The sequence below is a fragment of the Stegostoma tigrinum genome, chromosome 5 (assembly GCF_030684315.1).
Source record: "Stegostoma tigrinum isolate sSteTig4 chromosome 5, sSteTig4.hap1, whole genome shotgun sequence".
NCBI lineage: Eukaryota > Metazoa > Chordata > Chondrichthyes > Orectolobiformes > Stegostomatidae > Stegostoma > Stegostoma tigrinum.
This window is the reverse complement of record NC_081358.1, coordinates 97,984,093-98,011,573: the sequence shown is the minus strand read 5'-3', so window position 1 is coordinate 98,011,573 and position 27,481 is coordinate 97,984,093. Positions and strand designations below refer to the sequence as shown.

General features: G+C 42.1%; 1 protein-coding gene across 4 annotated transcripts in view; it reads left to right on the top strand.

Moving 5' to 3' along the window:
- Positions 1-27,481, top strand: part of snap47 (synaptosome associated protein 47) — a 60,308-nt gene that overhangs the window by 23,049 nt on the left and 9,778 nt on the right. For all 4 annotated transcript variants that reach the window (XM_048529711.2, XM_048529710.2, XM_059646165.1 and 1 more), the window contains 2 exons: positions 399-898; positions 20,686-20,798. In XM_048529711.2, coding sequence (XP_048385668.1) covers positions 399-898; positions 20,686-20,798 — 613 coding nt within the window. The remainder of the gene's footprint in view (positions 1-398; positions 899-20,685; positions 20,799-27,481) is intronic.

Genomic DNA, 27,481 nt, shown 5'->3' with positions numbered 1-27,481 from the left:
ATCCAGTTGAGCTTTAAAACATACTGGCAGCTTCTAGTTTCATTTTGTGCAAGCAGATATTTATTGAATTCATTTTTCTAACTTTTCATTATGCTTGTGGCTAGACCAGTGTCATATTATTTGTTAGAAAATAACTAATTTGTTAGAAGATGTCCAAAGATGTTGCTGTCAAGACTTTGTTCTGAGGATGGAGGAACTCGAGACTTAACTTCCTAGTTTTATTTTGTTTGGTTTAAGTCAAATTAACAAACACAACTTCAGACTTCTAAAGAGACTGGCTTGCTTAAAACATGACACTTACGCTAGCTCTTTGCCCCTCCATGCTCTGTAGCAGCTCTATAGATTAAAGTTTCCGTCAAATGATAACCAGTGCAATAACTTTAATCTCCTTGTGACAGACTGTTAACTGAGCTGGAGTCTCCACCGTGGTGGCCGTTCAGCAGTCGCCACCGAAAGGCTCAACAGGAAACAAAGAGTCGGCAAGAACTCCCACGCTCCGCCTCAAAGGCGTTCGGGAAGGAAGGCTTGATACTAAAAGTCCCTGTCCTTTACTCCCAAGGTCAAGATCCCAACCTGAAACAGGGTACACTTGCAGTTCTTTGCTCAGGTCTGGAAATCTGTGATTCAAATGACCAGCTTGTGCATAAGTTCCGAAGGGAGGAGGTCGATGATGTTAAAGTGCAAAGCCCTTATGAAATGGTTGTCCGTCAGAGGTTCATAGGGAAGCCCGATATCTCCTTTACCCTACAGTCTGCGAAGATGACTGATGTTGTTTCCATTGTGGAGATACAATACTCCAAAAAAGTGCAATTTAGAGATGATTTGTTGGGGCTCTTCAGACCAGAGGACTCTCCTGTTTCAGAGAACCTCAGCATGGGCGACTCAATATGGAATGCAGGTATGTTCTTTTTCAGTTGGTCATTGTGCTTGAACGTAAAAGAGGTGTAATAACACATTTCTGTAAAAGATAATTACCAAACCAGGAACGTGTGCGCATTTTTAGATAAAGGAAAGGATATTGGACTCAAGCAAGGCCTCTCATTTTGTATAGGAAAAACCCAACCTGCTGATTTATTGTATTCTTGGACCCTTCTAGATAAAAGTAACCTGTTGAACTTGAGGATATTTTCAAAGCAGCCTATACAAATATGCTATCATAGACCCATAAATCAGTTGACGAACTTAAATCTGATTCTCTTAGTTCAGTAGCACAGTTTTACCTTTAAAACTAGATTAAGGACTTCAGTGATGTGAATGAAGTATGTGCCAAGAGAGATTTGCATATTTTTTAATTTCAATAACTTTTGCACGGTACCTAATTGCACATGCCAATTACACTATCCATGGGAAAAATGCTGGCTAACATCACCTCATACTGCTAACTTTTAAGTGTTGCCTGCTGTTTAAATGTATTGAATGATAAAATTATTTTGCACAAAATGAGACTCTTTCTCCCATCATATCTGCCTCTGTCTCGCCTCTTCCGTTCCCCTTAGCCCCTTAATTTTTTGTCCTTTTTTTGGTCTCATTCTCCTTTGAAAATTATTTTTGAATCTGTGTCCACCAACCTTTGAGGCTGTGTATTTGAGACGATAACAACTTGTTGTGTAAAAACAAAACCATTTCCTCATGAGAGGTTTGCTTTTTTTGGCAATATCCTACAGTTATGTTCTATGTTTTAATCGTCTTTTAATGACTTCTATAAAATCTCCTCTCTTAATCTTGTCTGTATGGAGAACAATCTCCAGCCTTCATTTTCTCCAGTTTCTACACAGCGTTGAAGCTCTAAATCTGGTTTTGAGGTAAATCTTCATACAGCAAAGATTAGGCAATTTGTTTTTTCCGAGGCGTGAGAGTTTTTGGATGTGGAGTTTTTGAATATTTTTAAGACAGAGGTAGATAAACTTTCACCCCTTGCTTAATATGAATTTATCAGGATTAGGCAGGAATGTGGATTTGAAGTTGCAATCAGATCACCCATGATATTTTAAATGGTGGAGAAAGTTTGAGGGCCTGAATAGCCTACTCCACCTCTTGTTCTTAAGTTTGTACCTCCTTCGTTCTCCCAACACCTTATTGTCATTTCTGAAGTGTGATGCTAAGTTCACCAGTTGAGGCCTGTATAAAGCCAAGGATCTGACATTTTTTAAACTTCTGCACTTGATATTTTAAAAGATTTTTGTACGTACATCTCCAGGTTCCGAGATTTGGTTCATGGTACCTGTCCTTATTCTTCTGACCAAAATCTGACGAAATAAAACAATACTTTTGATGTGTTTGCTTATTTCACCACTCTGTCTTTCCTCTTGAAGTAGGATGCTGTCATTCTCACTGATTACATAATTTTGTCTTTTGTATTGACTGCAAACTTTGAATAGATGCCGTGCCAGTCCAGACCATTGATATAGATCAAAAAGAGTACCAGTCCTCATAGTGACGTTTAGAGAACGATACAGTATATCTCTCTACTTAGTCAATTCAATAAACATGCTGTCACTGTTCCTTCAGAACCATGGGATTTCAATATTGTTAACAAGTTTATTATGCGGTACTTTATCAAATGCCTTTTCAAATTACATATACACAATGTTAATCTTTCTGTTGCTTCATCAAAAAATTGATCAAATTAACGGAACATTTGTTTTCACCACATCTGTCCTGATTTAGATTTATTAGCCTATTATTTTCTGAATGCCAGTTCATTTTACCCTGAATTGTTGTTCTGAAAATTTCCCCAGCACTGATGTCAGGCTGGCTATCCTAAGATTATGGGGTATAATCTTCCAATGGGGGATTGTGAACAAATGAACATATGAAACAGGAGCAGATGTAGACCAGTCATCCTCTTCGCCATTCACTAAGATCGTGGCTGGTCGTATTGTGTTTTGAATCCAACGTTCCCATCTATCCTTGATAACCCATGATTCCCCTGCCCAACAAAATCCTCCACCTCTGCCTGAAAAAATATGCGATGACTGCATTTTCACTGCCTTCTGAGACACTATATTCCAAAGTCTGAATTTTCAGAAAACGAAATGAATTTTTCATCTCTGCTGTGAGAGGTCAAACTTTAATTTTGGAATAGTGCCCCCTAGTCCAGGTATTCTGCAATGAGACAAAACATCCTTTACATGTCCGTTGTGTCAAGAGCGCCTTATATGCTTTAATCAAGTCAGTCTTCTCAACAGTGGCAGAATCAAACCAAGTTTGTCCAATCTATCCTCAAGACGACACACTCATTCCAGGCATAACTTTTGTGGCCATCTTCAATTCCCTTACCACCTAGGATGAACCTCATCAACAACATTTGACTTTGCTACTTCTGCAATCTAATATCACAACTTTCTTCACTGTCATTGATACAATATTACCATTGCCTGTGGTGAAAACAGATGTGAAAGCTCTGTTAAGTACGTCAGACATGCCTGTTGTCTGTGGGAAACAAAAACTTCGAACCATAAATAGACCACCTCCCACCCACTTTTACATTCTATTGCTGTTTAATGTGATTATTAAAGGCTTTCAGTTCTGTTTATTGGTCAGTAACCTAATCTTGTACTCTAATCTTGCCCCTCTGTCAGGGAGAATGAGAAAAAGGCAAGGCTGTGTATTCATACAGTATCTTTCAGTATCTGAGTATGTTACAATGTGATTTTCAACCAATTAAGTAATCTTGATGCCAATGCCACAGAGTAAGATATGGAGAAGACAATGTGTCTATAACAAGGTTCCACAAATAATGAGGTAATGGCTGCAAATGCCCTTTGATGCTTGTGGTTGAAGGACATTATTACCTGTGATATAGCAGAGATCTTCCATTCTTTTCTGTACTACTGCCATAGGAACCTATTGCATCCAACTGAGAAACGGATGGTTTAATAGTTTATCATAGATGCGCCATGTCTCTGAAGCAGGACTTGAATGTAAAACTTCCTGATGCAGAAGTGAGAGCGCTATGCGCTGATCACAAGAAATATCTATTTCAATGGAGTGTTGATTATGTGAACATCATAACTACCAGCAGAAGCAGCCCCTCAAACTTGCTCCGCCATTTAATATGGCTGATCTCACCTTGGCCGCAATTCTACCTTCTTGCCTGCTCCCCATAGCCCTTCAACCCAATACTTATTAAAAATCTACTCCACTGTGGGGTCATGAATTCCACAGATTCATGATCCTTTGGGAGAAGTACTTCCTCCTCACCTCTCTTTTATATCTGCCACTCCTTAACCTAAAACTATTACCTCTTGTTCACCATCCTGTCTTTGCCATAGAAATCAAGTTCAGGCTAAACGTGTACGGAAATTTTCATTAGGATAGCCTGATTTTTAGGATGGTTTTTAGGAAGTTGTTTAATGTGTTATCATCAGTTTTATTTGGGGAAACAGTGGAGGATGGAATAACAATGCTTAGATGCAAGTTTTTCTGAACACCGGTTGTCTCTTCCCAACTAAATCTTTGCACTGCAATGACTTTGAAATTTGTTTTCTACTGCTAGCCCCTCATTCCCTGCCCTCCTGCTGAAATGCAAGACAACGTAAGCATATTGACATGGAGAATGTGGTTGTAGGGTCATATTAACACACTCCCTCAGCATGAAGAATGGGTGATTAGATGTACTCTTGGAGGATGCCTTGTGTTTGTAGATGTGTATTTCAGTGAGTAGGAAAGGGGAGATGCCAAAATTTTGAGTCTGAATGTATGCAAATGTATTTAAATTGTAACCTGTCTACTAGGGAAAAACGATGAAGTAATGAACTTATTTATGAAGATTGTTTATCATACTCTCCTTCCCCTCATCCCAGGAGGCCCAGAATGGACATATCGTCTGAGGAATGGAAGGGGGAGTTGAAATGGTTTGCGACTGGGCCTCCTGCAGTGCCACAATGATGCCACCCGAAGGTTGCAGGAACAGCAACTCATATTCCGCTTGGGAGCCCTGCAGCCCAATGGTATCAATGTGGACTTCACAAGCTTCATAATCTCCCCTCCCCCTATCGCATCCCAAAACCAGCCCTGCTCGTCCCCGCCTCCCTAACCTGTCCTTCTTCCCACCTATCCCCCCCACCTCAAGCCCCACCCTCATCTCCTACCTACTAACTTCATCCCGTCCCCTTGACCTGTCCATCCTCCCTGGACTGACCTATGTCCTCCCTAACTCACCTCTGCTGGCTTCATCCCCGACTCTTTGACCTGTCTGACTTCTCTCCACCTATCTTCTCCTCTATCCATCTTCGATTCGCCTCCCCCTCTCTCCCTATTTATTTCAGAACCCCCTTCCCCTCCCCCATTTCTGATGAAGGGTCTAAGCCCAAATCGTCAGCCTTCCTGCTCCTCTGATGCTGCTTGGCCTGCTGTGCTCATCCAACTCTAAACCGTGTTATCTCAGATTCTCCAGCATCTGTAGTTCCTACTATCTCTAGATAATTATTGTATTTACTTTGCCAATTGCTCTGAAGGACCTCCATATGGTTTACGACCAGCACACAATACAGACACCGTGCATGCAGATCAGCTGCATGCACTCCATATCCATATCCGTTGGCATTGGTATCTGACATTCGTCACCCCTTCATGACTATCAAAGTACTTCTATCCATTTGCAAGACTCTTGAAAGTACAGATTGATATTACAGAGCGCACAGATGACGAGCATTGAAAAGTCACAGCAGGGACACCTTGTGCACAGGAACAGGCACCCAGTTGAAGGGTTTGACCAAGCTTTATCTCAGGGCTGCTTTCTTAGTGTTATTGAGCTTAGTCACTTAGTACCTACTTCCATACCTTGCCTGTTAGCACATGGCACTTTAGCCAGTGCCAAAGGCTAACAGTATTGTCATAATGATGCCATAGAATCATACAGCACTGAAACAGACACTTCAGTCCAAATCATCCATGCTGTTCTGATTTCCCAAACTAAACCGGCCCCATTTGCCTGTGTTTGGCCCGTATCCCTTTAAACCTTTCCTATTCATGTACCTGTCCAAATATCTTTCAAATGTTGTAACTTTACCTGCACCTACCACTTCTTCTGGTACTTTTCTCCATGTGTGCACCACTTGTAAAAAATTACCCCTCAAGTCCCTTCAAAATCTTTCCTCTCTCACCTTAAACCTGTGCCCCCCCCCAGTTTTTTGAACTCCCTATTCCTAGGTAAAAGATCTTTGCTATTCACCTTATCTGTGCCTCTGATGATTTTGTGAACTTCTATAAGCTCATCCCTCAACTTTCTACACTCCAGGGAGAAAAATCCCAGCCTGTCCCTATAACTCAAACCCTCTGGTCTCGGGAACATCCTTGTAAATCTTTTCTGCACCCTCTCCAATTTACCAACATCCTTCTTAAAGTAGGCTGACCAGAACTGTGCACAGTACTCCAAAAGTGGCCTCATCAAATGTTCTGTACAGCTGCAACATGATGTTTCAACTCCTATACTCATGCTTGCTTTCATGGGTCAAAGCACTACCAAGCACCACCTTCACCACCCTGTCGATCTGTGATGTTACTTTCAAGGGACTATGCATCCGAACCCCTGGGTTTCTCTGTTTGACAGCACTACCGAGGCCTTATCATTAACTGTACCAGCCCTCCCCATGTTCATTTGACCAAAATGCAAACCTTGTGTTTATCCAAATTAAACTCCACCTTCCACTCTTCACCCCATTGGCCCAATTGATCATGATCCCTTTGAAGTCTTAGATAACCTTCACTGTCCATTAGACTACCAGTTTTGGACAAATTTAACAACCAGGCCTCCTATATTTTCATCCAAATCGTTTATATAAGTGATGAACAACAGTGGACCCAGCACAGATCCCTGCAGAACGTGGCTGCTGACAGGCCTCCAGTCCAAAAAACAGCCCTTTACCTCTGCCCTCTGTCTCCTCCTGTGAAGTGTTTTTTTAAAATCTAATTGGCAAGCTCTCCATGAATCCCATGGTGACCTAACTTTACTATTTAGCCTACCATGTGGAACCTTGTCACAAATTTTCCTGAAGCCCACATAGACAACACGTACTTCTCTGCCCTCGTCTATCTATTTCGTCATGTCCTCAGAAATCTCAATCAAGTTTGAGAGACACGGTTTTCCATGTTCCAAACCATGCTGACTCTCTGTAATTGATCCTTGACTCTCCAACTGCATGCAAATTCTATCTCTCAGTATCCCTCCAACAACCTGCCCATTGCTAATGTCAGACTCACAGGCCTATAGTTCCCAGCCTCCTCCTCACAGCCGTTCTTAAAAAAAGTGTAACATTAGCTGCCCTCAAGTCCTCTAGCACCTCATTGTGGTTGTAGATGGTACAAATATCTGCTAGGGGCCCTGCAATTTCCTCCCAAGCTTCCCACAATGCCTTGGCATACACTGATAAGGCTATGGAGATTTATCCACTTTTATATTTTCTAAAACCATTAACACCACCTTGTCTGTAATGTGGACAGTTTTCAAGACATCACTATTTTATTCCCCAAGTTCCCTAGCCTCCATGTCATTCTCCACAGTAAATATTGGTACGAAATAGTCATTTAATATGTCTCATCTACTGGAGTTCCACACATATATGGCATTGTTGATTTTTAAGGGGCCCAATTCTCTCCCTATTTGCTCTTTTAATGTACTTGCAGAATCTCTTTGGATTATCCTTTACTTATCTGCAAAGGCTATCTCACATCCCATTTTTGCCTTCCTGATTTCCCTCTTAAGAATGCCCCTACACCTCTTATACTCTTCTAGAGATTTGCTTAATCCCATTTGTCTATACCTAACATATGCCTTCTTATTCTTGATCAGAACCTCAATTATTTTTCCTCCATTGTTCCCTACTCCTACTAGCCCTACCCTTCTCTCTAACTAGGAACATACTGCCTCTGAACTCTTTATCTCACTTTCGAAAGCCTCCCACTTGCAAGTCATCCATTTCAATCAAAGTTCCTGTTTTGTGCCTTCAAAATTAGTCTTACTCAAATTAAGAACTTTAAGTTTTATGCAAGTTTTATACTTTTCCATATTTTAAAACTAATAGAATTATGGTCACTGGTCCCGAAGTGCTCCACCACTAACATGTCAGTTATTTGACCTGCTTTATTTCCCAAGTGGAAGTCCCAAGTTTTGTTCCTTCTCTAGGAGCGACATTTACACGTTGATAAAGAAAATTTTCTGAAACGCATTTAACAAATTCCTCTCGATCCAAGCCCTTAACAATATGGCAGTCCCAGTCTATGTTTGAAAACTTAAAAGCCCCTTCCATTACATCCCTATTACTCTTACACAGATCTGAGATCTTGCTCCATATTTGCTGAAGGTCAAAAATCGTACAACACCAGGTTTTAGTCCAACAGGTTTATTTGAGAACGCAAGCTTTCAAAGCTCGGCTCCTTCCTCAGGCACAGTGTGTGAGAGAGTGTATAAGACACAGAATCTATAAGCTGAAAGTTAACAGCCCTAAAACTGGCTGTGTCTTGTTGAATCTTTAATCAGTTAGGAAGGAGACTACTGATTAAAAAACAAAATCTAGATTCCTTTCAAGTCACTGTCCTGAGATAAAGGTTTTATCAATGTATACAAGAGGTGACATCTCAGGTCAGGCAATGCATTTTAGGTGTGAGGTCCTGTTTAGAATCTGTCTGTTTTAAACTGGGGTCAGGGTCTTTTGAGCAAAACAGAATGCATCTGTAACTACACACACATCTTGGATGAAATAATTTGTGTGTGTGTCTCCATAGCTGTGTGTGTGCGCGTGTGAGTCTGAGAGAGTGAGTGAGAGAGAGAGTACACACATGCCTGTGCATGTGCATGTGTTTGGGTGAGTGGGCAAGTGTGTGTGGGAGTACATTGGGCGGTGGGGTTGCCTGTTGTGCCAGTCAAGGGGCTAGTCAGTCATTTCTAGAGACTGCTTGTTGTAGTATTTCAGTGGGATCTTTATCTAAAGAAGTTGGAAATGAAGGTTGGCAGGAGAGGGTGGAACAGGTATCTGCTGAGGTGGGGGACAAGGATAGTAATGGGGAAGATGTTCAGTGTAAATTGGGTGGCGTACACAGTATCACATGGAGCTATGAGAGATTGCTTTGGTAGCAGTGATCACCGCTGATGCCTCCACAGGAACAGCTTAGAGACCATAAGATATAGGAGCAGAAATTAGGCCATTTAGTCATGGCTTATAACTTTCGCAACCCCATTCCATAGAATCCATAGAATAGAAGCCCTACAGTGTGGAAACCGGTCTTTTGGCCCAACAAGTCCACACCGACCTTCAGACAATCCCACCCATTCTCCCGCTTTCTCCCTGTAACCCATGACCCCCTTGAAAATTAAGAACTTATCTATCTCTGTCTTAAATATACTTAATGACCTGGCCTCCACAGATTCACCACTCTCTGGCTAAAGAAGTTTCTCCTTATCTCCATTCTAAAAAGGTCTTCCCTTTACTGTAAGGCTGCATCCTTGGGTCCTAGTCTCTCCTACCAATGGAAATGTCTTCCCAACATCCAGTCTGTCCAGACCATTCAGTTTTTGCAAGCTTCAGGTAGATTCCTGCTCATCCTTCTAAACTCCATTGGGTATAGACTTACAATGCTCAGACGTTTCTCAAATGTAAAGCTTTTCATTGCTGGGACCGCTCTCATGAACCTCCCCTAAACTTGCTCCAGGGCCAGTACATCCATTGGCTCTCCTTGGTCTAACCTACCTGTTACTTCCTCAAAGAATTCTAACAGATTCATCAGACAAGACCTGCCCTTGTAGAAACCACGCTGACCTTACCCTATTTAACTGTACACTTCCAAGTATTCAGAAATCTCATCCTTCACAATGGACTCCAAAATCTTACCCACGACCGAGATTAGGCTAATAGGCTTGTAATTTTCAGTCTTTTTGCCTTACTGTCTTATTAAACAGGGCTGTCATGTTAGCAATTTTTCCAGTCCTCTGGGACCCTCCGACTCTAGCGACTCCTGAAAGATCACTGCTAATACCTCCACTGTCTCTTCAGCTATCTCCTTTAGAACTCTGGGGTCTAGTCCATCTGGTCCAGGTGATTTATCCACCTTCTTCTTGGTGATGGCCACTATCCTTGGGTCTGACCCCTGACTCTCGAAATTTTGGGACATTACCTGTGACTTCATCGTGAAGACTGATGTGAAGTAATTATTCAGTTCCTCAGCCATTTCCATGTTCCTCAATACTACCTTTTCAGCATCATTTTCCAGCTGTCCAATGTCCACTTTTGCCTCTCTTTTGCCCTCTTAGATAGCTAAAAAAACTCTAACAGCCTTCCTTTATATTACTGGCTAGCTTACCTTCATATTTAATCTTCTTCCTCCTTCTTTCTTTTTTTGTTGCCCTCTGGTTTTTGTAAGCTTACCAATTCTTTGGTTTCCCATGGCCATTTGCCACACTGTATGTTTTCTCTTTTGCTTTTATGCTATTCCTGACTTCCCTTGTCAGCCATGGTTGTCTCGTCCTCCCTTTAGTATGTTCCTTCTTCCTAAGGATGAATTTTTGCTGTGTCTGCTGAATTACTCCTGGAAACTCTGACATTGCTGTTCTATTGTCATTCCTGCGAGGGCTAGCCTGCTAGGCTTCCCAGTCATTTCTGCCCAGCTCCTCCCTAATACCTCGGTAGTTGCCTTTATTCAGCTGTAATACCATTGCCTCTGATGCTACCATTTCCCTCTCAAACTTCAGAGTAAATTCAGTCATATTATGATGACTGCCTCCTAAGAGTTTTCACCTTAAGCTCCCTGATCAAGTCTTCCTCTTTGCCCAACACTAAACCCATAGAACATAGAACATTACAGCACAGTACAGGCCCTTCGGCCCTCGATGTTGTGCCGACTTGCCATTCCAATCTGAAGCCCATCTAACCTACACTATTCCATGTACGTCCATATGCTTATCCAATGACGACATAAATATACTTAAAGGTGGCAAATCTACTACCGTTGCAGACAAAGCGTTCCATACCCTTCCTACTATCTGAGTAAAGAAACTACCTCTGACATCTGTCCTATATCTTTCACCCCTCAATTTAAAGCTATGCCCCCTCATGCTCGCTGTCACCATCCTAGGAAAAAGGATCTCCCTATCCACCCTATCTAACCCTCTGATTATCTTATATGTCTCAATGAAGTCACCTCTCAACCTTCTTCTCTCTCATGAAAACAGCCTCAAGTCCCTCAGCCTTTCCTCGTAAGACCTTCCCTCCATACCAGGCAACATCCTAGTAAATCTCCTCTGCACCCTTTCCAAAGCTTCCACATCCTTCTTATAATGCGGTGACCAGAACTGTATGCAAGGCTCCAAGTGCGGCCGCACCAGAGATTTGTACAGCTGCAGCATAACCTCCTTGGTTCCGGAACTTGATCCCTCTATTAATAAAAGCTAAAACACTGTATGCCGCCTTAACAGCCCTGTCAACCTGGGTGGCAACTTTCAAGGATCTGTGTACATGGACACCGAGATCCCTCTGCTCATCTACACTGCTAAGAATCTTACCATTAGCCCAGTACTTTGCCTTCCGGTTACTCCTACCAAAGTGCATCACCTCACACTTGTCCGCATTAAACTCCATTTGCCACCTCTCAGCCCAGCTCTGCAGCTTATCTATGTCTCTCTGTAACCTACAACATCCTTCGTCACTCCACAACTCCACCGACCTTAGTGTCGTCTGCAAATTTACTAACCCATCCTTCTACGCCCTCATCCAGGTCATTTATAAAAATGACAAACAGCAGTGGACCCAACACTGACCCTTGCGGTACACCACTAGTAACTGGACTCCAGGAGGAACATTTCCCATCAACCACCACCCTGTGTCTTCTTTCAGCAAGCCAATGTCTGATCCAAGCTGCTATATCTCCCACAATCCCATTCTTCCGCATTTTGTACAATAGCCTACTGTGAGGAACCTTATCGAACGCCTTGCTGAAATCCATATACACCACATCAACCGGTTTACTCTCATCTAACTGTTTGGTCACCTTCTCAAAGAACTCAATAAGGTTTGTGAGGCACGACCTTCCCTTCACAAAACCGTGCTGACTATCCCTAATCAAATTATTCTTTTCTGGATTAGTATAAATCCTATCTCTTATAACCTTTTCCAACACTTTACCAACAACTGAGGTAAGGCTCACTGGTCTAGAATTACCAGGGTTGTCTCTACACCCCTTCTTTAACAAGGGAACCACATTTACTATCCTTCAGTCTTCTGGTACTATTCCTGGAGACAATGACGAGTTAAAGATCAATGCAAAGGCTCGGCAATCTCCTCCCTGGCTTCCCAGAGGATCCTAGGATAAATCCCATCCGGCCCAGGCGACTTATCTATTTTCACACTCTGTAGGATTTCTAATATCTCTTCCTTGTGAACCTCAATCCCACCTAGTCTAGTAGCCTGTATCTCCGTATTCTCCTCGACAACATTGTCGTTTTCCAGAGTGAATACTGTCGAAAAATATTCATTTAGTGCTTCCCTATTCTCCTCTGACTCCACACACAACTTACCACCACTATCCTTGATTGGCCCTAAACTTAATCTTGTCATTCTTTTATTTCTTAAATACCTATAGAAAGCCTTAGGATTTACCCTGATCCTATCTGCCAACAACTTCTCATGTCTCCTCCTGGCTCTTCTGAGCTTTCTCTTTAGGTCTTTCCTGGCTACCTTGTAACCTTCAAGCGCCCTAACTGAGCCTTCACATCTCATCCTGACTAAGCCTCGTTCTTCCTCTTGACCACTTCCTTTGTAAACCACGGCTCGCACGCTCTACAGCTTCCTCCCTGCCTGACATTTACATACTTATCTAGGACACACAGGAGCTTTTCCTTGAATAAGCTCCACATTTCTAATGTGCCCATCCCCTGCAGTTTCCTTCCCCATCCTATGCTCCCTAAATCTTGCCTAATGTCATCATAATTGCCTTTCCCCCAGCTATAACTCTTGCCCAGTGGTATACACCTATCCCTTTCCATCACTAAAGTAAACATAACAGAATTGTGATCGCTATCACCAAAGTGCTCACCTACTTCCAAATCTAACTCCTGGCCGGGCTCGTTACCCAGTACCAAATCTAATGTGGCTTTGCCCCTTATTGGCTTGTCTACATACTGTGTCAGGAAGCCCTCCTGCACACACTGGACAAAAACTGACCCATCTATAGTACTCAAACTACAGTGTTCCCAGTCAATATTTGGAAAGTTGAAGTCCCCCATGACACCTACCCTGTCCCCCTCACTCCTATCGAGAATCATCTTTGCTATCCTTTCCTCTACATATCTGGAACTATTTGGAGGCCTATAGAAAACTCCCAATAGGGTGACCTCTCCTTTCCTGTTTCTAACCTCAGCCCATACTACCTCAGTTGACGAGTCCCCAAACAGCCTTTCTGCAACTGTAATACTGTCCTTGACCAACAATGCCACACCTCCCCCCGTTTTACCATCTTCTCTGTTCTTACTGGAACATCTAAATCCCGGAACTTGCAACAACCATTCCTGTCCCTGCCCTATCCATGTCTCCGAAATGGCCACAACATCGAAGTCCCAGGTACCAACCCATGCTGCAAGTTCACCCACCTTATTCCGGACGCTCCTGGCATTGTAGTAGACACACTTCAAACCAACATCTTGCTTGCCGGTGCCATCTTGCATCCCTGAAACTTTATTTCGGACCTTCCTACTCTCAACCTTTTCTGTACTCGAACTACAATTTTGGTTCCCATCCCCCTGCTGATTTAGTTTAAACCCACCCGAATAACCTTAGCGAATTCCACCCCCCCCCCCCCCCCCCCCCCAAAGGATATTGGTTCCCCTCTGGTTCAGGTGAAGACTATCCTGCTTGTAGAGGTCCCACCTAGGGGGAAAGAGCCCCAATTATCCAAGGATCCAAAACCCTCCCTCCTGCCACATCACTGTAGCCACGTGTTCAACTCCTCTCTCTCCCTATTCCTCGCCTCACTAGCACGTGGCACGGGCAACAAACCAGAGACAACTCTGTTCATCCTAGCTGTAAGCTTCCATCCTAGCTCCCTGAATTTCTGCCTTAAATCCCCATCTCTCTTCCTACCTATGTCGTTGGTGCCCATGTGGATCATGACTTGGGGCTGCTCCCCCTCCCCCTTAAGGATCCCAAAAACACGATCAGTGACATCATGAACCCTGGCACCTGGGAGGCAACACACCAACCGTGAGTGTCTCTCATCCCCACAGAACCTCCTATCTGTCCCCCTAACTATGGAGTCCCCAATGACTACTGCTCTGCTCCTCTTCCCCTTTCCCTTCTGAGCAGCAGGGACAGACTCCGTGCCAGAGACCTGTGCCTCACTGCTTTCCCCTGGTAAGTCTCCCCCCCCCCCCCCCCCCCCCCCCCCCCCCCCACACCAAAGGTATCCAGAATGGTAAACTTATTGTTGAGGCGACTGACCACAGGGCATCTCTGCTCTACCTGCCGGTTCCCTTTCTGTCCCCTGACTGTAACCCATCTGCCTTTTCTTGCACCTGAGGAGTGACTACCTCCCTGTAACTCCTCTCAATAAGTCCCTCTACCTCCTGAATGATCTGAAGTTCATCCAGCTCCAGCTCCCTAACGCGGTTTGCGAGGAGCTGGAGTTGGGTGCACTTCCCGCAGATGTACTCAGCAGGGACACTAGTGGTGACCCTTACCTCCCACATTCTGCAGGAGGAACATTCAACTGCCCTGACCTCCATTCCCATTATTCTGAATTCCCAAAGAGACTGTTGAAAAATAAGGAATAAAAAATAAACTTGTTACCTTACCAATCTGGCACACGGAACCATTTTTCTTGGTTAGAGGAGGAGGATGGGTGGGAGACACTACCCGAGTAGTGTTTCGGGTAACGCAAACACACATATATTACCTCAGTATTGCTTCTTCCCTACTGAGCTCCACCACAAGCTGCTCCAAAAAAACCATCTTGTAGACATTCCACTATCAACCTGATTTCCCCAGCCCACCTGCATATTGGAATCCCCCATGATCACCATAACTTTGCCTTTCTCACGCACCTTTTCTACCTCCAGGTCTATCTTGTGCTCGAGCTCCTGACAACTGTTTGGAGGCTTGCACATAACTCCAACTGTGGTTGTTTTACTTTTGCTGTTCCTCAATTCTACCCACACAAATTCGACACCGTCTGATCCTACTTTTGTTTCTTAACGTTGATTTCATTTCATTTCTTACTAATAACGAAATCTCACCCTCTCTGTCCACCTGCCTATCTTTTCGATAGGTCCCAATCCTGATCCCCTTGCAGCCACGTCTCCATGACGCCCACCATGTCATACCTGCCACCAGCTCATTTATCTTATTCCTTACACCGCGTGCATTCAGAAATAACTCCTTCAGTCCAGTCTTAACTGCCCCGCTTCTCTTATAATTTGTTTGTCCAGTGTGCATGAAGCTTGATTCCTAACCCTTTCCAAGCACTCAGGCTAATTGTGTCTGTGCTGGGGACTTTAATAACCTCTCCTTTTCTGTCATTTCTTTCATATTTTTCCACACAGTTTAGTCTAACCCTACAGATGTTAACCTGCTGTTTCGTTTCCTACTGGGGTAAGTTTTACCCTCCCTCAGCCCCACTTTCCAGTTTAAAGCCCCGTTGACCAGCCTATTTACCCTTTTCGCTAGAACGTTTGTATCAGCTCGGTTCAGGTGGAAACCACCCCATCAGTACAGATCCCTCCTGTTCAAATACTGATGTCAGTGCCCCATTAGCCATGTGTTTATTTCACTTATTTTTCTGGCCCTATACCAATTTGCTCGTGGCTCGCGCAGCAATCTGGAGATTATAACCCTTGAAGACCTGTTCTTTAATTTGGTCCCTAGCTCCTGATAATCCCTGAACAAGTCCTCGTTCATAATCTTGCCTATGTTGTTGGTTCCGACATGGACCACAACAACTGAATCTTCCCCCTCCCTTGCCAATATTCTTTCAAGCTGGTAAGAGATATCCCTTACCCTAGCACCGGACAAGCAACACACCGTGCAGGACTCAATCCTGTTTACAAAGGATACTGTCTATTCCCCTAATTATAGAATCCCCTACAACCACCACTTGTCTTTTTGCTCCCCCGTCTTGAATGGCCTCCTGTGCCACGGTACAGTGGTCAGTTGGTTCGTCCTTCCTACAGCCCTTTTCCTCATTCACACAGGGAGTAAGTACGTTGTACCTGTTCGTCAAGTTCAAGAGCTGAGGCTCCTCTGTCCCTGACTGCAGGATTCCTCTACCTGCCCCGATTGCAGTCACCCCCTGCTGTCACTGGCCACTGACTGAATTTGCGGTACTTAATCTATCAGGTATGACTGCTTCCTGAAACACAGCATCCAGATACTTCTCCCCCTCCTGGATATACTGCAGGGTTTGAAGCTCCGATTCGAGCTCATCAACTCTGAGCTGAAGTTCCTCAAGCAACCAACACTTAACTGCAGATGTGGTCACCGCCATTCGCAATGGGATCAGCCAGCTCCCATATCATACAGCTACAACACATCACCTGTCCAGCCATTTCTACTTAGTTAATTACTTTATTAATTTATACAATTTTTTTTTATAATGACTAGGCCAAAAAGGAGCAGGGTGTAAATCATTGCGATGTAATGCTGGACATCAGGGATGAGGGAACATAGTTGTCGGCCACTGTGTGCTCTTCACATGGGGGGAGGCATGCATGGAAATGGGCTCTCAGCTGGTATATGATGAAAGGGGACATGAAGATTTTGAGCTTTTTTGGGGAGGGGTGTTCCTGGCCGTCAGGTGTGACCCATTGCTGATGTTGTCCACCGTGAACTGCAATCCCTGCCGTCACTTTCTGTTCCTTGGCTGTGAAGTGCATCTAGAAAATACGTGGAAGGTTGCCATGCAGAGTATGTGTCACTTTGATGGGCAAAGGCACAAGATCCATGTTCAGTAGATGCTAGGACATTGAAGGGACAATTACATGAATTTGCAAAACTGTTTGGATGGTGCTATTCAAAGACCTGTGGTAAATTTCTCCAGCACACTTGTAGGTGGTACTCGCTGCCGTGGCTGAGTATTGGTGGTGGAGAGTGTGGATCTTTGTGGATGTGGTGTCAATCATGTGGGCTGCTCCGTCATAGCTGGTGTCAAGCTTCTTGAGTGTTTTGGAGCTGCACTCACCCAGGCAAGTAGGAAGCATTCCATCACACGCCTGACATGCGTCTTGTACGTGGTGAACAGACTTTGGGGGCCAGGAGGTGAGCTATTTGCTAAAGGATTTTTAGCCTCTGACCTGCGTTTGTGGTCACAGTATTTATATGGCTAGTGCAGTTCGGTTTCTGGTCAATGGAAACCTGAAGGATGTTTGGGGATTAAATCATAGTAACGCTACTAAATGTTGAGGGATAATGGTTAGACTTTTTCTCATTGGAGATGGCCATTACTGCATTTGTGTGGTGCAAATGTTACTTGCCACTTTTCACCCCAAATCTGAGTATTGCCTAATGTTGCTACGTTGGACTGCTTCAGCATCTGAAGAGAAGCAAACGGCTAAACATTGTGCAATCATCGCCAAGCATCCCTAGTTCTGATTTTATGGAGGGTAAGTAAAACTGCTGGTGATGATTGACAGGATAGTTCATGAGGAACTTCTGCAGAAGAATGGAGATGATTGTCCTCCAACACGACAACCATATTCCTGTATATCAGTCATGGTTACAAGCAGAGGATTTTCCCACAATTCACATTGGCTGCAGTTTTGCTAGGGTTGTTTGATAACAAAACTTAGTTAAATGTGGCTTGATGACAACAACAGCCATTCTTACCCTACCTCTGGGGTTTACCTGTTTTGTCCATGTTTGAACCAAGGTTGTAATGAAGTCAAGAGTTGAGTGGCCCTGGCAGAACCAGAACTGGACATCAGCGATGGTTAAATAAGTGCTGTTTGACAGCATTGTTGATGACACATTCCATTGTTTTACCAGTGATTGAGAGTAGACTCGTGATGGTGATTGAACAGGTGGTATTCATCATTTGTGTGTACAGGACATATCTGAGCAATTTTCCATATTGCTGGATAGATGCCAGTGTTGTAGATGTACTGAAATAGCTTGACTGGGTGAGCAAAAGGCGATATGTATATATGGCTTCAGTACTATTACCAGAATCTTCTCGGAGTCCACATCCTTTGAAGGATCCAATGTTTTCAGACATTCTTTTTGCCATTATGTGGTGTGAGTTGAATTGACTGAATATTGGCATCTATGATGCTGTAGACCTCTGGAGGAGGCTGAGGTAGATTATCCACTTGGCATTTCTGCCTGAAGATTGTTATGAACATTTTCAGTGTGATGTGACTACAGAAACTGACCATTTATTCAGGCATTTTCATATATTGGCTTAGAGGTTGAGATAAATTTTCAGACATTTGGATCCAGATTACATTGAAAAATTCAACACCTCAAAAGGCTATGGCCAATCTGTCCTGCTCCAAAAAAATTTTCCACGAGCTGTGTAATTGTCTAAACTATCTATAGTTCAGGTTTTTGAAAATTTGTAGTTCATTGGGATCTGATTTCTCTGTAGCTTCAAGAACCCTCTGTACAATCATATCCTCAGGGATATGAAAAAGAAAGGTAGATGTTTAAGAAAAATGGATAAGGTAACTAAAGGCATAATTAAAGAAGTAGTTGACTTTTGAACTTGAGTAAGATGCAACAATACCTAGAATATGAGTAGTGCATAAATGTTCAACCATTGGGGGAGCATGTAGGGTTGGAGTAGATTGAAAAAGGAGCCAATGAAAGAAATTATAAATGGTGAAAATTGTAATATTGTTACTGTGCCAACAGAAATCAGTATGTATTAGGTAGTGGGCAGGTTGGAGTTTGTATTGGATAGATCTAGGACTAGGTGACTTGAAAAGAATTTAGGAACCAGGGCCAGTAGGTTCTGCAGTTACGGATGTGGTAGAAAAATATTATGATGTTATGAGTAGATGGAGTTTTAATAATGGACAACATGTGTTGTTTGAAGACCAAATATTAATACTCTTATAAAACAGAAGTGGCATCAATTTTACAATGATTCTTCACCTTAACTTTCAAAGCCATAATTCCAGTATACTTGGGATGCATATTGATTTAGTTTAATCACGTAACATAGGTGATAATAATTTGACAGCCTCATTACATTTCTTAAACTTTATTTCCATGACTTCAAAAATGTGGACAATTGTACAACAATCACCTTTTTGTGTAATGACATGCATATTGCAGACTGAGTTTCGGGCTGTTTCCTACCCTGTTGTCATGTTTTATCCTGATTATGTTGCATTTAATACCTTTGTGTAGTACTTGTTGTCTAACAAAATTTACCATTCCTTATTTACAAGACGATAAGAAATGGGAACAGGAGAAGGCTGTTCAATCAATCGAGCCTGCTGTTCCATACAATAGGATTATGGTTCATCTGAAATTCCTCTCATCCATTTTCCTGCTTTTCCCTGCAATCCTTAATTTCTCTACTGATCAAGAATCTGACTGTTTCAGCCATAAATATACACAATGACTGCCCCACAGCTTGCTGTATCAAGGAGTTCCAAAGATGCTGAACCTGCTCAGAGAAGAAATTCCTCCTCATCTCAGTCTTAAATTGGCACCCCTTTATTATGAGACTTCTCCCTTTGGTCCTAGATTCTCCCGTGAGGGAAAACATCCGGTCAGCATTTACCCTGTCACACCCCTTTAGAATCCTGTATGGATCAATGCGATCACTGCTCATTCTTCTAAATTCCAGTAAATAGATTCCCAACCTGCTTAGCCTTTGCTCATAAGGTGATCCCTCCATATGAGAGATCATTCCAGTGAACCTTCTTTCAGTTGCCTCTAATAAAATAATATCTTTCCTTAAATAAGGGAACCAAACAGCTTTCAGCACTCTAGATGTGGTCTCACCAGCACCTTGTACAGTGTGGTAAGATTACCCTACTCTTCTACTCCAACCACTTTGAAAATAAGGGCCATCATTCCATTAACCTTCCTGATTACCTGCTGCACCTGTGTGCTAGCTTCCTGTTATACCTGCACAAGTGCCCACAAGTCACTTTTGTGCTGCAGCTTTTTCTATTTAAATAATATTCGGTTCTTTTATTCTCCCTTCAAAAATGGATAACTTCCCATTTTCCATTATTTCCATTTGCCAGCTTTTTTCCTTGACCTATCAATATCTCTCTGTAAGCTGTTTGTATCCCTCTTGCAACCTGCCTTTCCATCTATTTTTGCATCATCTGCAAATTTGGGTACAGTACATTCAGTTCCTTCCTTCAAGTCATTAATAATATTATAAACAGTTGCTGTCCTAGTACTGATGCCTGTGAAATCCCATTGGTCATGGGTCGCCAATCTGGAAAAGAACCCCTTATCTCCACTTGCTATTTCTTGCCCGTTAGCCAATTCTCTACTCATTCCAATACTGTATTTGCAACACTGTGGGCTCTTATGACTAAACCCTTTGTGAGGTACTTATAGCCAACTTTCAAGTTTCTTTGTCTTTCCTTATAACTCAGTGGTAGGATTCAGTTGTTCTGGCTTTTGTTTTTGCATGTCCTTCAGAACTTAGTTATTGTCTTTCTGTCTCTGTGACTGATGTAGACACAGTCTGGTCCCATTAAATAGCAACACAAACTTGTGTTTGCATTTATTTCTGCAGCAACTGGCTTCTTGGATAGAGTTATGCATCCTATTTCAGCAAGCGGTGGACAGATGTCTCAACAAGTGTCTGAGCAGACAGTTTCGGAGGCTGAGGCACAAGAGCTGAGACAGGTGAGTGTGTTCTGCCCTATTTGGATATTTTTCATTAATGGGCTTAATACTACGTGATGGACTTACCCTTGAAGTTCATTGCTTGTGTAATTTCTATTAAGTAACTGAATACATTGCACATTTTTATGAGCTATTGTCACTTCTTTTACTATTGGTCACAACTATTTCTTGGCGTTATATATTTAGTCCAGATAAGAAAGAGGAGATGGCAAAATCCAACAATGTCATGGACCATGACAAGACAATGCGATTATCTGTGACTTGTCCTCCCTATTTGACTGTATATCTTCAATAAGTGGAGAGTCATTGCCACAATATTTCATTCTTTTGTTCAGATTTTCTCATTCTCTCTCTTACATGTACTTTCCCTTACTCTTGCTCATTCAGTGAAATGCACAGTAAAAATCTTTTATATTCCTAGCTTTTAAGAAATAAACTTTAGTCAATGTGGATTCTTTTAATTTGATTTTTCCTTTTTACAAAGTACAGAATGCTGAAAAGTGTATTCAGAAACTAACTTACTGTTCAAAGGAAACAAAAGAGCATACCTCAGATGAAGAAAGGTATAAAAATGAATATCCTAAGACCATCAAAGTAATTCCTAAATTAAGTGGGTCTTTTTTGTTTAAACAAAGATTATTTTCTAACTCCCTCCGGATGAATATTTTCAAACACTTAAACGAGATATAGCTAATCAATCTTTAAGACCACCACCATGTTTGGAAAACGAGTGTGAGCAGTTTATTCCAATCAGTCCTAAAGCTGAATACAACAGTCGGTTCTGTTATGGGCAGGGGGAGGGAGAACAGAAATCTCTGTTTGCTTCGCAATTGTCCCTAATCAGTAAGCCTTTAAGAGGCAGGTGCACAAGTATGTTAGCCCCTGCTGAGTGAACTACTCAACTAAACAGTGTATTGGTGATTTTAACTTGGATTACATAAGTTTATTTGCACACTCAATCTGAAATTTAATGCTGCCGATTTACCACACAGTCTGTCTCCCAAAAGCACATTCAAAGAAAGTAAAGGTGAAGAGAAAACACCCTCTAACCATCACCTCCTGCTTCCTGTACTCAATTGCTTGTGGATCCAAAAGGATATTACCTTTGCTATCACTACCCTGGTGGCTCAGTGGTTAGCACTGCTGCCTCACAGTGCCAGGGACTCTGGTTCAGTTCCACCCTCGGGTGACTGTCTGAGTGGAGTTTGGACATTCTCCCTGTGTCTGCATGGGCTTCCTCTGGGTGCTCCGGTTTCCTCCTACAGTCCAAAGATGTGTGGGCTAGGTGGTTGGCCATGCTAAATTGCCCATAATGTTCAGGGATGTGTAGCTTAGGTGGGTTATAGCAGGATGGGTCTGGGTGGGATGCTGCAAGCATCGGTTTGGATTTGTTGGACTGAAGGGCCTGTTTCCACACTAGTGATTTTATGATCTGTGATCTCAGAGGGACCTTATCAAATACCTTGTTGAAGCCCAAACCCATTACATCAAAAGCATTGCCCCATTTACACACCTAGTCACACTTTTGAAAAATTCAGTCAAATTGGTCAGACAGGAACTCCCCTTGACAAAACTAACTGTTCGTGATTAATCCCTGCATCTTCAAATGCAGACTAATTCTTTCTAATTGTTTCCACACCACCAGAAAATACTAGTATGCAGGCACTCTATGTAATCAACAATGCTAATGGTATGTTGTCTTTTATTACAAGTGGAATTGAACATAAAAATAAAGATTTTCTATATTAGTTACCAGGATTAAAATGAGACCATGTCTCGAATGCAGTGTATATTTTTGGTCTCCTTAACTAAGGAAGATGTAAATTTATTGGGGGTGACTCATAACGAATTAACTTACTTGATAACTCGGGGACGAGGATGGTTCACACAATCTGGGCATGTTTCCACTCGAGATTAGAAGATTTAGAAGGTAACTAAAATGAATAAGATTATGAATGGCCTTGACAAAGTGAATGGGGCAAGGATATTTTCTTTTACTGTTAAGCTCAGAGGTAGGGGGCACTGTTTTCATTTTGGGGCTCCAGTTTTCAACTTATGGGTCCCCTTTCATCACACAATTTTTTGTTCTGAGCATTATGTGACTTTGGAACATTCTGCTTCTGACAGCGGTGGAGGCAGATTGATTGAATATTTTTAAGATCGAGGCAAATAAATTTATGTTAGGCTGATGAATCAGGGGTTGATGGGGTAGATGGGAATGTGGCCTTTGAAATATGAACAGATAAGCCATGTTCTCATCGAGTGACAGAGCAGATTCAAGGGGCCGAATAGTTCACTTCTATTCATACATCAGTATTGGCAAGTTTCTAGTGATATGCCTTTTCTTTTGAAGACATTGACCCTAACTTAAGAGCTGTGTTATTGTGCATTTCCCCATTCTTCATCTGCAAGTTCAGGTCGTTGAAGGTACTGTCTGTGTGTGGCATTGGGAAACACAAAGGTCTTCTGTAGCCATGCTCATTAATATCTGTTAACTTAGTTTGACCACTACTGTTGTCTGAAATTAATATCTTAACATCTAATTGTAGTTTAAATTTCTATATTTCTCCATGCCCTTTTCATTCAATCAAGAGAAGGAACTTACGTTTATAGAGAATCTTTCACAACCTCACCACATCCAAAGCATTTTGTAGCCAATGAAGTACTTTGAAGAGTGGTTGCTGTTGTAATACGGGGAAAGGCAGCAGCCCATTAGTGAAATTAATATTTTTATTGAGGTTGATTGCAGGATGAATATTGATCATGATTCCTAAATGCCACCATGAAGGCCATCAGCTAGACCTAGCTCAGCATTTCATCCAATGTCTAGCAGTGTAGAACTCCATCAGTATTGCTGTAAGTGTCAGAGTGAGGCTTGAACCATAACTTTCTGACTTATGTGTGACAGTGTTAACAGTGAGCCATGGCTGACAGAAGGACGTGATTCGTTTTTTTTTCAGGTCAATGGTTCAGGTCAAAATCACCTTTCTTGGAGAGAGTGATTTTCAGCAACTTTTCTTGAATACAAAGCTAAAAGAGTCATTGCATTAGGAGTACACAAAAGATGGCATGGTGAGGAACCAGACAATGTAACTCATTAAATAGCTCTTTCAAAGAGCTGGAACAGGATCAATGGTCTGAATGATTACCTCCTATGCAGTAAGCTTCTGTAAGATTAGCACAGTCTTTGTGGGCCTCTTTTTTGAAAAAGTAAAATCTCGTGATTTGTTCCATTGCTGTCTCTGGGATCTCGCTGTTTGCAAATTGGCTATGTGTGTACGAAATTTACTTACATTGCAATTCAGACTATATTTAGTTTGTGCTTTTCTTGGGGACATTGAATTATTGAAACCTACTATGCACATTCAAGTTATTTCTCTCTGTTCAGCTCTTGTTCTTTTTTGAGCTCTCCGTACCCTCTTTCACACTGAAGCACAGTATATCAGATTCTGTGAAGAAGTGATTGATAAAACCTGACACCAGAGGGCTCCAAATGCATTCTGTAAGTGGCCCTGCTGAAATATTGAACATATTTAATGTTCGGTAAATCTTGGTTGGGCTGCAGTAAATTTTTCCTCTGGCTGAATAGCTGCAGGAGTATAAGAGTCATCATGTTTGCAGAATCATTAGACTTCATTGTGCTGAACTGATGCTCTTCATTTCTATTTAAAACTGAAGTTGTGTTTAACTGGGACACAAGAAGAGAACTTCAGCAAACTGAGCCAAAATGCTGCAAAGAATTTACAGAGATACTTCCGGAAAATGATGACTGAGCAATTATTCTGTACAAGTATCTTTATTGTTTAAACTGGTTATGTACTGAAAGTAAGAGACTGAAATAGTAATAGGATCCACACCATTCTGGCTAGATAGGTTAAAATCCTTGATTCATGTATTAAGTAAGCTAGTAAGCCACAAAATATATACAAACCGAATATCATAAGTGAAATGATTAGAGAAGGACAGCTAGGGACTAACTAGGGGTGTGTTTCACATATTATGTAAAGGTACAGATTCAAGATCACCATAGCTTGATTGTACTGCCCAAATGGTCACAGTTGTTGATTTTAAAAGCTATTGGGTTTCCTGTGGTCTAGCCCATTTCATAAATTTAAGAGATTGAAAGAAGTTCCCAATAGATTTGAAAGATGTGATGATGTGGATGGAAAAGGGTTTCAATTGGTGTCCTGGAAAATTTGGTTTTGCATTGCAGACCTATTGAAAGTGAGGCTGTGAATGTGGGATATTGGCTGTAATATATATAGAAATCAGCTCGGCATGGAAATGATGCAGAAGGACTAGGTCTTGGTGCACATGCCTTGTTCTTATGTGGTCTGTTGGTTTTCTTCCCCATGTGCAAGGGTAAGCAGAGAACACATACTTAGAATGACAAAGAGAACCAGTGGCAATTTGAGAATTATTTTTACACAGTCTGGTGTTGTTACCTGGAATGCACTAAACTGAAGGATGCAAATTTTAGAAGAACCTCACTGGAAATTCACTGAAGATATTCAGTGCAGTGGAGGAGAAGGGAGGGAAGTGGGACTAATTAGTTTGCTAATTGGATCACTGAAAGCATGATGAGCTAAATGGCTTCCTTCAGTTCTATATTATTCTATGATACTTGCTTCTCTTCCCATTTTTCTATGCCATCCTCCTCTTTCCTCTCTCCTTCCCTCCCAACAGGTTTGATGTCTGTCAGCTTTTTTGAAGCCCTAGGTGGCAAATGCACAATTGTTGTTTACTCTTTTTAATTTGAGCATTGCTGGTTGGTTTGTTTGACATCTCTAATTGGTTGTGTGTGTGTGCGTCCCTGTCTTGAACTGAGTGACTTGCTGGACCATTTCAGAGCAGTTAGTCCTCAGCTGCATTGCTTAGAGCCTGGAGTCATGTGTGGGCTGGTACAAGGAAATTGGATTTCCTTCCTTCAAGGGACATTAATGACCTACACGAGCAACCACAACAATTATCAGTAGTTACAGGGTCATTAGACTAGGTCTTAATTCCAGACTTTTATTGAATTCAAATTTCATTAGAGTTCAGTGAGGACTAACATATTATGTTTCTGAACTGTGGAGATTTTGGTTTCTACTTTTTGATATTCTTTTTCAAAATGTTTGGTGTCCCAATGCTGATTTGTACATCCTACCAATAAAGACCACATAGTCCTACATTGGGACACAAATTTGTCCAGTGCTGTATGCCCACTAGTGTATATTTTCACCAACTGCCTCAATTCCTAAGTGTCTGACTGTTGTTATTAGCACACTGTGACTACTGGGGTACTGCAAAGTTCAAAACTTGGGCTCCAGCTGTTCGTGATATAGAAATATAATGCAGGAAAGGTCGAGCTGCAATAGTCTTATCAGACCATAGGGCTGATCTCTCATTATGGAGAGAAGATTGATGGTGGTTTAACCCAAGAGTTGCCCCACCTCAGGCAAGGGAAGAGTTTGAAAATAACAGTATTTTGTAATAGCTTCAGCTGGTACAGGAATTGAATCCATGCCGTTGGCATCGTGCTGCATCGCAAACCAACTATCCAGTCAACTGAGCGAACCAACCCTCATTTCACTGATTTGGAGTGGGAATCAAATGTAACATTTCCAAATTTGTGGATGATGCATAGCTAAGTGGGAACATGTGTTGGGAGGAAGATGTGAAGCTGTAGGCTTTGCAGATGTAAAGTTGAAGGCTTCAGAAGGATTTGGACAGGCTTAGTGAATAAGTTAGCACATAGCAGCTGGAATGTAATGTGGAAAAGTGTGAGGTGTTCCAGTTTGGCAGGAGGAACCGAGGTGCAGATTATTTCTTAAATGGTGAGACGTTAGAAAAAGTGGAAATACAAAGTGACTTGGATGTCCTTGTCAATAAATCACTGAATACTAACATACAAGTGCAGCAAGTTATTAAGAAGTCTAACGGAATGTTACCTTTTATTGCAAGACGGTTTGATTACAGGAGTAATGAAATCTTATTTCAGTTTTATAGATGCTTGGTTAGACTGCTCCTTGATCCTTCGTGCAATTTTGATCTTGGTATCTCAGGAAAGATGTTTATGTTTCACCGGGTGTGTCCTGGCACAGAGGGACTATCCTACAAAAACAGATTGGGCAAATTGGGACTGTATTTTCGAAGTTTTGAAGAATGAGGGGTGATCTCATTGAAACCTGGATAATACTTAAAGGGATAGACAGGGTAGTTGCAGCTAAGATGTTTCCCCTGATTGGAGTGTGTAGAACCTGGGGTCAAAGTTTAAAAGTAAGAGAGTTACCACTTGGGTCTGAGATGAGGATATTTTTATTTGGAAGCTTAGAATTCTTTACCAGGGAGCTCAGTCTTTGAGCATTTTAAAGGTAGAGTTTGATAGATTCCTGATTAGCAATGGCATGCATGGTTGTGGGAATGGGGTGAGGAAATGGTCTTGAAATATTTGATCAGCCCCAGTCACATTGAATGACAGGGGAGGCTTGATGGGCTGAATGACCACTCCTGTTCCTACGGAGAAATGCCTAATGTCAGTATCCATGGAGTTTGTATAAAACAAAACTACATCATGTTTCTAACCCCCATCCATTTGTGTGCTTCCAGTGCAGGTCTCAATCGCAATCAGCAGCTACAATTAAGTTGTTTTAATTTTTGGGGCTGGTAGTTTTGCCATTCATTAAGAACAGATGTAAACA